Source organism: Bombus impatiens, unplaced genomic scaffold (genome assembly GCF_000188095.3).
Source record: "Bombus impatiens unplaced genomic scaffold, BIMP_2.2 scf_0033, whole genome shotgun sequence".
Classification (NCBI taxonomy): Eukaryota; Metazoa; Arthropoda; class Insecta; order Hymenoptera; family Apidae; genus Bombus; species Bombus impatiens.
The window spans coordinates 1,401,615-1,413,153 of NT_176452.1; the positions used below are offsets into that span (position 1 = coordinate 1,401,615).

At 41.6% G+C, this 11,539-nt stretch overlaps 1 protein-coding gene across 2 annotated transcripts in view; it reads left to right on the plus strand.

Annotated features, from left to right (window-relative positions):
- Positions 1 to 6,404, plus strand: part of LOC112213129 — a 48,044-nt gene extending 41,640 nt beyond the window's left edge. For both annotated transcript variants that reach the window (XM_033321610.1, XM_033321612.1), the window contains exon 4: positions 1 to 6,404. In XM_033321610.1, coding sequence (XP_033177501.1) covers positions 1 to 538 — 538 coding nt within the window. In that variant the 3' untranslated portion in view covers positions 539 to 6,404.
- The last annotated feature ends 5,135 nt before the right edge of the window (positions 6,405 to 11,539 follow it).

An 11,539-nucleotide genomic window follows, 5' to 3' on the forward strand; every position in this document is an offset into this window, starting at 1 on the left:
CGGGCCGCCACAGCACTGTCGCGAAGTCGAGACGGAACTGTGCCTGGTCTGTCGCCGATGCGGCCGAGCTTATCCGCAAGAATCGACGCTGCTCGCTCACCAACGCTCCTGCTATCTTGGCAATCAACAGCGTCGCGGTGCGTTGCGCCTCGTCCAATCTCGTTACGCCTGTTCTCTGTGCGATGGAAACACCCCGACGAGAACTTACACGACGGTCACCGAATGGCGGCGTCACGCTGAAACGTTGCAGCATCGAGCTCGCCTCGAAGCGAACCAAGAACGCCAACAACAGCAACAACAGTTTGGTAACATCGGCGCGGAATCTGTGGGACAGTGTGGCGAGGAAGTGCATCCGCTCACGGACGAGATGGAGGATGTGGTGAATCAAATCACCCTGTTGGCTGCTCGCGCGGCCGCTGAGAGCACCACGGGCCAGCCACAGGCTAACGAGAGGGCGAACCAGGACAACAATAACGCTCCCGACGTCAAGAGGCAGAAACTGGTCCAAGAGGTTGCTGCTTTGGCTGGCGCGCGTTAAACGGAGCGTGTCACGCGCGAAAGAAGCGAATAACAAAGACAACGGAGAAGAATCGTCAGGCAGAGGTGCTACGACGAGATGAGCCATCGAACGTTCGCGAATCGTCCGGTTCGCAGGCCGACGATTTCTTCGGGAGGAGAAAATGAAGAGGAAAACGAGAACGAAGGAAGAAAACGGAGCTGGGAGAGAGTGTTCGATGGGTGCTCCTCTTCGACGGGGTACTCGATAACGAAAGCAAACAACGTTCCTAACTGGCTAAATAAAGGGGAGGGGGTTCCAACCAAGGCAGGAACTGTCGGTGGGGGGGAGGGGGGCTTTTTCTTCCGCTCCGGGCACCGGGGAATCCCCGGCTCCAGATACTCGCGCGTGGACGGTGGACCAATCAACGAGGATGCCGCGTAATGGACCTCTCTCTTTATTCTCGTTTTAATTTCGGGCCGCGCACGGGCCACTGTCGCGCGCGCAATCACCAATTTAACTAATATTTTTGTTACAATATATGTACACACATAGCGTGCCACCAAAGCAGCGCGCTCACCAAAGTTCCTTCGATAGAAAGAATGAAGAATGCTTCGGAGTTTTGACGGACACACGTAACGGGACGAGTGAAAACAGAGAAACGAACGACCAAAAGGATTATCGGTTTGTTGTTTGATAATTGAGAGAGACGTTTGCACGAGTCGAGAAACGAGCGATTTTCTCGATGGATCGTCGTTCTTTTCTTTTCTTTTTTGTGTCTCTTTTTTTTTTCTCTTTGCGAAGCGACATCGCCTCTATACGTGCGTTGACTTTACGCATCGGTCGCTTCGTAAGTAGGATTTTGGGGATGGAGATGGCGGCGCGGAAACCGCGAGGCGACGAAGAAGCACGTGGAGGAGAATAAATACGTGGGGGAGAGGAAAAGAATGAGCGTCGACGACGCCGGGAAGACGCGTCGAGGTGGGCTGATTTAAACGTTCCTATGTAAAGTAATAATAAAGATTTAATGAAACAAAAGAAAAAAAAAGTTACTAAAACAAGCGGACAGACGTTAAGGACGCGGCGTAGTAGGATAGATGGCGCGGCGTTCGCGAAACTAATAGCGTCGCGCTCGTTGCGAATACATACGTACATATTCATCTCTAAGAAATGAAAAAAAAAATGAATCTTCACTCTCTGTCTCTCTCTTTCTCTTTTTACGTGCGTGTGTATGGGTGGTACTGCGTAAGTAGCGTGTGTCAAGGAGGATGCGAGAATCGGATGAAGCGTTGTTCACCGACGATGACCACGAAAAAAGATGAAAGCCTTTCCTTTTAAAAGACACGAAACGGAAGGGAATCGCGAGAAGAAAGGAAGATCACCGCGTGTTCCTCTTTTCTTTTTTAATCGGCAAAAGGTGAACGCGCGATAGTACATACAGAGGCCAGAGAGGTTCACGTGTCGGAGGACGATCGGACGACCTTTTGAGGAAATCGGTGGCTGGAAGGATTTTTTCTTCGAAAAAAAAAAAAAAAAAAATGGAGAGAGAACCCACGCGCACACGTGCACACTCACACGCACTCACTCGTGACACGTATACACGTGCATACACGCATACACAAGCCTAGTAATATCCATTCTATAGTTTCGAGAAACACCCACAGGGCACGGTAACCCCGCGGCTGGGAGGGGTTCTTTTTAAGTACGATAAAACGCGTAATAAACGTCGCTACCGGCGCGCGAATTTTAAAACGTGAGTTCCGTTCATTTTTCTCTGGCCGTGAGAGCAAAACGCTCGTAAGGAGAAACGTCGAATGGAAAGAAGAGTAAAGTTTCGTGGGAGAGAAACGAGAACGACGACGCGAAACGAAACGGGGAAAAAGCAAAAAGAAGAAATGGGAAGAAAAACGCGAGAGGGCAAGTTGCCCCGGTGCCCGTCGCGATACGGTTCGCGTTCACGAACAAGCAGACCCAGAAACATGGTTCCTATATTTAATAAATTATATTTAATAACGCTAAAAAAAAACCTAACGATTAATGATTAATATTAATGATAATAATAAACATAGTAATAATAACGATAGTAATAATGGTAAATAGTTATAGCTATCGATAGCTGTAATTGATTATCGCTAGTTAATCGGTCGACGATACGATAGCAAATCGGTAAGCCGTGCCAGAGACCGCGATCGGGCGCAGTGCTGATCAAGACGTGAACTTTTTTGGTTCTTTCTCACTGGAAAGCCGGAAACGGTGGATCGCGCGGCGCGTGTGATGCTTTCGGGGTCGACCGAAGGAAAGCGCGAAGTTCGCGTACGCGCAAATCGGGTCTCCGTGGTTACGAGAGAAAAAAAGAAAAGAGAATTAAACGCAGTTGAATCGGGTGAACACGGCATAGCACTGGACACGATGGAAGAAAAAGAGAGAAAAAAAATGAATGAAAGAAAGACGTAAATAAAAGTCACCTCTCGATCGACGGACACGGGGTTTTTGTAAAGGTCTGCTCGGGAACGACAGAGAATCCACTATTAGCTCGTAAGTTAACGGTTAATTACAATTAAACTGTAGATTTTAAGGGGAATATGGGAGGATATGCATCGGTAGACGACACACAAGACACACTCATGCATAGGTATATATATATATATAAAAAAAGGTATATATATATAAATAAATGAATAAAATGAATGAACAAAAAGTATATATATATTTATGTAGAAAATTATATAAATATATATATATATTATATATAAATATATGATGTTGTAACGTACTAGAATCCTCGCGGGTAATATCCGAAACGGCCACGTGTATACGCGCGTACGTACGTCGTGTTTCTCGCGTTTTGTTTAATTTCTTAAACACGCTTACGCGCCGAAATCGAATACACATACATACACACAGACAAACAGACACACATGCACACGTACACAGAACAGGAAAAAAAGTAAGCGAATTATCAAAAAGCCTGAAAACTATCTGGGAAAATGGTGAATCGGGGATATCGCGAATGTGGGAAAAGAGCGGGGGTTGTGCCACCGTATGTGCAAGAGAGAATGTGAGAAGAACCTGTTAAGGGTCGCGCTCCGAATCTTAACCTCAAAAGCGAAAAAAATTAAAAACCGAGGAGTTAAAGCGAAGGTAAAGAGCGTACGACGAAGTAAGAAGAAAACGAATATATATATGTAGTGTAAAGAGGGTACTACCCGGCTACGTGGAAAGTAAATTAGGAAGAAGAGAGAGGGGTTGAAGGGGATGTTTATGGGGATGAAAGGCGGGCGCAAAACGCGTAGTGGTCGTTAGACGTCGAACGAGACGCAAAGTAATAACTATTTGTAAGGTAACTAAGCAACTCGAGGTTCCTGTCTGCAAAAGATGCTTTTTCTAATGTAAACGTTGATGACGACGATTATTAATATTATATTTGATTATTACCGACTATTATTATTACGATTATTATTATTATTATTATAGATTTACTATATTATATTTACATATATGTGGTCATGTATTTATTATTATCTATGTAAAAAGTTATAGCGTTGGGCTAAAACTGAAACGAATGGACACACGGTAACACGCACACATCACACACATACGACACCTGTTTAGGGACACTGTACACACACGTTTATATACACGTATTTATACACGCAAAGAGAGACACGTGTAATTATTGAATTCACACATACATATAAACACGTATACGTATACACATATGAAAATCGAAATTCCCAATTGATCGCGTTGCTCCGCGGCGATTCCCTTTTTAGTTAAATCGTAACACGGAGCATCGAAACGAATGGAGAAAAGGAAAGAGAAATGTTCGTAACCGATACCTCGCAAAATAGGACAATTGTTACTATCCGGTGATCACGGGCTAATTAAAAATCTGCGTAGATGTTAATCTGTAGATTACGAAGTAGCGAGCCCCCTCTTATTTGAAATCGTGGCTTTCACCACGTTTCGTCGATCTCGAACGCTCTCATCAAGCCTGTATATTGCAAACGACCTAACCGAACGGCTATACATACACACGATATATCACTAATCTTAGCAGACGAGACGCGAGACCTTGGAAAAAGGGCGAAACGCGTCCCCTTTTATCGCGCGTACATTCTAACGAAAGAGAATAAGAAAGCGAAAGAGGATGAAAACAGAAACGAAAAGAGGAAAAAGAATGGTATGCACTTTGGCGCACAAAAGAATCAACATCGTGTTCCTTTTAATTGTATACATACACATATGTATAGACGCGTATACATGTATACACGGAATATTTAATTTTTCTAATCGATTCGCGGCTGATACACACGCAGGAGATTTGCACGAGACGAATCGACGAACGCGCAACTTGTTTCGAGAAAAAACATGTACATCGAACATATACTCACACTGTCTACACGTACGCATATATGATACACACATATGAACATGTAGACGTAATACACACGAAACATGCGTATATACGTGGATACCACACATCGAGAATTGAAGCGAATCGAAAACATCGAGAATGGTCTCGAATCGATATAACGTTTATCGCATATACGCGCGTGGAATTCTCAAAACGCGGCAACGTACGTGCGCGTGTACGCAAAACTGGGTTTTGGCGTTTTGAGTTTCGAGTACGGGAGATTGCGTGATAGAGTAACCGAACCTCGCTACTAGCTGTTCCTAAAATCAACAATGATGAATGAGTGATAAGCGTGCGCGGATTAATTTAAGGAGTGAACTATAAGAGATGCAATTGAGTATGCGGAAACTATTATTACGTTGCGAGAAATTTTCACCGCCCCATCGCCGCCCGTCACCTTCCGGTTTCTCTCGTCGATCGTGCGACATTTCCTCGCGAGATCACGCGACCCGAGAACGTTCGACGATACGTCCTTTCGATTCCACGATCGATTTTTTTATCCACGGCCTGCTATAATCGTCGACGAAGCTCGTACGAATAGACGCGGCTGCAAAACCGAAGCTTATAAGAAAGAAAAAAGAAAAAAGAGAAAGAAGAAGATATATGCGATCAGTGAAAAAGAAACTATTCGGATGATCAGTTACACGTATTTACAGGGTCACACGGTCGATTTTTAAGAAGATCGATCGTGGAATGGGAACGATGTTAAGATCGATTCGTTAAAAAAAAAAAAAAAAAAAAAAAAAAAAAAGAAAAGACGAAAATCGAAAGAATCGCGGTTTCCTTTTTCTTCTTTATCGGAGAGCACAGAAAATGGAAACACAAGTGGCGAAACGATACGTCGTGTAAGATTCGACGAGAAAAAGAGCGGCCGGCGGCGAGGAAGTTTTTCAGTTTTCTATAACTGTCGTTGAGTTTGTATGAAATATGTTGAATACGACTATACTTATTGGTATAACCCTATTGGTTATTTCTATTGCTATTGCGATTATTATCTATTATTATTATTATTATTATTATTATTATTATTATTATTATTATTATTATTAATGCAATGATTGAAAGGGCGTTTATTATTATTATTATAATTATTATTGCATTATGAATATTATTATTAATATTGTCACTATTATCGTGGTTCACATTTATCGCCGATTGAATATTTTGTGAATTTGTTCCGAGCTACATTTTCATTGACTATTAATTAATAACGGATACTAATTGATAACGATAGCGACTAATTCTTGTGAGAGATTGCCATGTGTATATCTTATATGTACTCACTTACGGGGCCCGTGGCCCTCCGATGGGGCCGGAAGAGGCCGTGCAACCAGCGTGGCCGCGCGGTCAACCCCGTAAACGCCGGCTCAAGAACCCCGACGATGTTGGCGCCGCGCGCGATCCGTTCCTCTGCGTGCGAGAGCAATTTTTTTTCGAGAGCGATCGTGGTCTGTGTCTGTCGCAAGGTACTCGATCGCGATACTTATAAAAAAAAAAAATAATAACGTTTCTCTCCTCGCGCCTCGCGCCTCGCCCCTTTTTTTGTAAAACTCGCGGAGACGCGGGGAGACCCACTTGACGAGAAACGGTAAAAAGAAAAAAAAAAGAGGAAACGATACCGACGGCTTCGATCGAATACAAACCAGGATAAACGAGAAAAATAAGACAAGAGAGCAAGCAAAAAAAAAAAGGTGGAGGTAAAGGAGAGAAAAACGATAACCGGAGAGAGAAAAATGTGGAAGGGCGCGCGAGCATGCAAACAGACGTGCGTTTCTCGTACTTGCTGGCGAAGATGCGCAAGAGAGACGTACCGAGTGTCGTTGTTTTTTAATCATTTGGCAATCGTTTCTGATTTTCGAGCGAAGTTTTCAAGCAAGGATTTATTTTTCTTCGTTGTCGAGTTTGCGTTCTTCTGTGATGCCTGTCACGTTCGATCGCGCGACAATTTTCACGTTCCTACCAAATCGACCTTGTCCGATTTCTTTCGTCGCGTATCAGCGACCATCACCCTTCGTTAATCTCCGATTAATCGTCGATCGATTAACTAGAAATATAAAAGCCGCGTAAACTCGGGAATCACGATGTAGGCCGAGGAACGATAAGAAACGAAGGCGAAACGCGGCCGAGAGAGATGGAGACATCGCGTACGTTCTTTCTTGTTCATCTCGTCCACCCACGCTCGCCCTTGTGTACAAATATATATTTATGGTGCCATATGTGTTATGTGCGCGCGAACAAGATCCCGTGTTCGCGCACGCATCTAGATTTTATAATAGAGAAAAGAAAATGATGAAAAAAAAGAGAGAGAATAAAAGGAATAAGAGTTGAGCGAGCGAGAGAGAAAATGCGACATGCAAGCGCGAAAACGTATCGACATACGAGCACACATATACATACACGAGCACATGACAATTCATATTTACATGCATACACGCGTTACATGTACACATACATACATACACACACACAAACACGCAAACACACACACACACACACTTACATGCATACACATATTATATACATACATGCATACATACATGCATACATACATACATACATACGTATATACATACATGCATACGTACATACATACATGCATACGTACATACATACATGCATACGTACATACATACATACATACGTACATACACACACACGTGCCATGCAAGATGGCTGTACCTGTATACGTATATAAATATACGCGAGCATACAGTGATGCACATATTTACGTGCGCTATTCCTATAAAGAGTAATTGAAGAGAGAGAACAAAAAGAAAAAAAAATAGGAATTTAAGAGTGAGGCGAGGGAGATCTGCGATCTGGCATCAACATCGTACGGCAAAATGGGTGCGGTGCAATCATGTTCCTATTAGGTTTCATATCTAAGCGAGTAATTAATTATACCACTAAATATAAATGATAAAGAAGGATATAATGATATTATATATATATTATTGGATATATATATATACATACGATACGATTATATATAGATCTAGTCTGTGAAACTGATGAATAATCCCCTTCCTATAATCCTTTTCTTAAATAGATAAAAGCTGAAACGTCTTTTCCCCTGATCGATCTCTCGTTTCTTTCTCGCGTCTGCATGGAAAATCAGAGAACGAAATTCACGCGCGTACTTCTCACATTAACGTTCTTTCGTAAGTTGAATCGTTCGTTTAACTACAGAGACACTTCTTCCGCTTAGGGGTGAGAAGCGAGATGTTACGTTCTCTTCCGTTCTTTCTTTGCCTTTTATTTTGTTATCGAATTGCCATTAACCGAACGTCTAGTGAAAAGAGTTCTCAATTTCTGATTTTCGAAGATTTTCAATCTTTGCTCCGATATAATAAAATGGCTACGCCAAAGCGAATACTGACACATTCGGGATCCACGCGATACCGTGCTTCTTGGAAATAAATTCATATTACTCGATCATTTATCGATGAGAGTCTATCAACGAAATGATATTGTACGAAAGTGAAGCAATAAGAAAAAGGAGTATAAAAGTTAACCATGATATGCATCGATTTGTTTAATTGCATCTGGATCTCGAATGTGTTAAATCTCGAGTCGAATATTTTCTTACGAGAAAAGAGAATCGCAACGTCCCGAAAGAAATCGTTAAAACGCCGTGGCAAGGTGAAAAGAAGAAAAGAAGAGGAAAAAGGGTACGAGTAAGAAAAAATAAAGACCTTCGAAAAAAGAAAAACGAGGAGGGAAAGTAAACGAAAACATTTGATTCCTAACGTTTCGCCCATCGATGGTGTCTTCTAAAGTAACTCCGTGTTCGTGTTACTCCGGTAGGTTTTGCCGCGAGAAAAATAAACTGCAGGACACGCAGTATCTTTCTGCAAAAATATCTTTCTCCGAAAATAGCTTGTTTTGATCTTGTTTTTCCATCGTCGCTTTATTTTTCCGGGGTCTTTCTACCAATTTACTGACTTCAAATACTTCAAATACTATTCCCTCCCCTTTCTGATTGGTGAAAAAACTCGCTTCCTGTCCAGCATGCATCAACGGTGAACGTCTTCGTCGTTTCACCAAAAGTGAAAATTCGTTCTGCCTCAACGAGTTACTTTTTATCCAACGGAAGTTTTGACACGGAGCTTTCACCGAACACGATTACCAACATCGTTTTACGACGAAACAAAAATTTCCTTCTGCGTACAGTACGATATATATCGTTTATTTAGCGGTCCCCTTTTACAGTTATTATTTATTTCGCAAAATTTCCAACGCTTCCATGAAATTTTTCTACGAAATTAAAACGCTAGAATTCTTTATACAATTGTTTCCTTCGAACCGTTCTATGAAACTAAAACACTGGGATTTCACGTAATACTACCGTATCCTGTCCCTTGTTATTTTAGGACGTAGCAAGTTACCTTTCTTTAAGTTTTTCTTTCGTTTTTCCCAGATATTTATTACTCTATCGAGAAACATGTTGAATTAAAAGAAGATATTTCGCTCGAGGCTCGAACGAGTCTGAAATTCGATTCAATTCGATTAACCAATTTCGAATAACACTTAAAATATCGATATGAGAAACTAGGAATATCGTTAAGAGAAAAGGATAAGGATGTAAAGATATAAAAATATTTAGTATAAAATACAAGTTTCGCAAAACTTTCGGAAACTCCTCCGCCAATTGTACCGTGCGCTATCGCGGATGAACGAATCACCGAGCGCGAATATCATTCTATTATGCGGGATTTCATTTTATTTCCGGTCCACAGAGCGTCCCATTTCCGAGTTCCAATATTAGCTCACCTGCTAATTTGCATAGGGACGGAAAACACGGCCGCTTAAGCGAGCGATGTCGCGTGATAACGCGACATCGGTAACGCTCGTACCACGATGACCCGATGCAATTTTTCAATGACGCCATTACGGATTTCCATTCGGTGTCGAAGCGTTCCGAACAATCGCCGTGACAGTCTCCAGTCACTGTCGATACGATCGAATTTATTAATTTCGTGATTTCGCGCAATTGCTGAACAGAACTGGCAAATTCCTACGCGATTTCCAGGTTATTCTTCTCGAGACTAAGAACAGATACCTATATTTATTGGAATCCTACTTCGAAATCAAGTACTTTTCCTTTTCTTCTTTTTTTCCTTGTGCTTGAAATATATTACTCTAGTATAAAATACTAAAACTTATCTTTTACGCTTCAAACGAGGAGGATTCATTCTACTATGATATATTTCCACATGTTCCATTAAATGGTAAGTATTACCTGTAAAAAATTCGATGTTTCTCGAACGACTTCGTTGCACGAGACTCGCGTCCGTCGTTGGTCGCAGAGCTCTATCGTTAAAGGCTCCTCGAAAGGTGCATTTGTGAAACTTTTGATGACACAGACGTCGAGGTAAGTACGAGTTTCAAATATTTCGAATATTCTAAACCTTTGATCACGCAAGTAAAAATTCTATAATTTTCTAAGGGATCGAATATGTTAAGTTTTAGGGTGATCTGCTTATCAGGTTTATCGTTACACGCGAGTTACATTTGGATTTCGCTCGTAAAATAAAACAACGATAAAATAAACCATAATACCATCTCAATAAAAACAAATCACGGAAAAATGAATATAATAAAATTTCTATCTGGTTCTTACGTTCGATTCGTATATTATAATTTTATACCATTTAATACCAGACATTTTTTTCGACTATATCATTGTCACGACACATCAGTAAATACTGAGAAATTATTTTAAGAAATTCTGAAACATAAAACATTCGCATCTAATAAAACAATTACTACGATCGAACTTTCCACCGTCGTAAAACCACGTCCGTCGTAGATATTTGTCAAAACAATTCTTCCAAAAAGATACAAGTTTCCAAATAGAAAGCCATCTTTTTTCATTCTATTAAGAAAAAATTCGCATGAATTCGAAGAAAAACGAGCTCGATACAGCCCTATACGCGAGGCAAACGAGGAAACTCACGTGGCATTCGCGACGAATCAAGAGCGTTTCGAGAGAACGAAGCAACTCGTCCGGAAGAGGATGAGAGAAGAAGGATCTCGAAAGGTCTTGGAAAGAGTGTTTGCTCGCGAAATGGAACGCAAATTAGGTTTAGACGGGATCGAAGCTCCGTCGTATCGAAATAAAGGCGACACGTAAAATATATGCGACCCACCCTCGCCATCCGTAACCTTTGGGAAGCTGGCTGGGACGCGAGAGCATCGTTCAGCTCTATCTACGTCTCAGCCAACCCCGATTCAACCCCCGTCTCTGAGAAACCCCCAAAGCGTCTTCACGACGCGATTTCGTCTCGAATGCTAAGTTCGTACCGCGTCTGGTCTTTTGCGAAATTGCCATAGGCGACCGACTTGAAAATTTAAATATCGTATCTTTGCCTGCCAAATGGGAATACGTAGAGTAGAAATGGAAGGGTTGAAAGTAATAATCTCGCTATGGAATAGGATTTTCTATAAATTATCGGAGCTACGATAAAACTGTTTATATTCCAACATTATTGAAACGGATCTATAGCGGTTAGACGTAAATGCGGCTATGCTAGGATCCAGAGTGAAAATATTAATTAGATTTTTCTATCATTCTCGGCTTAGTTTCTAAAAAAGAAACAATTACCATCGATGCCAAAGATCGG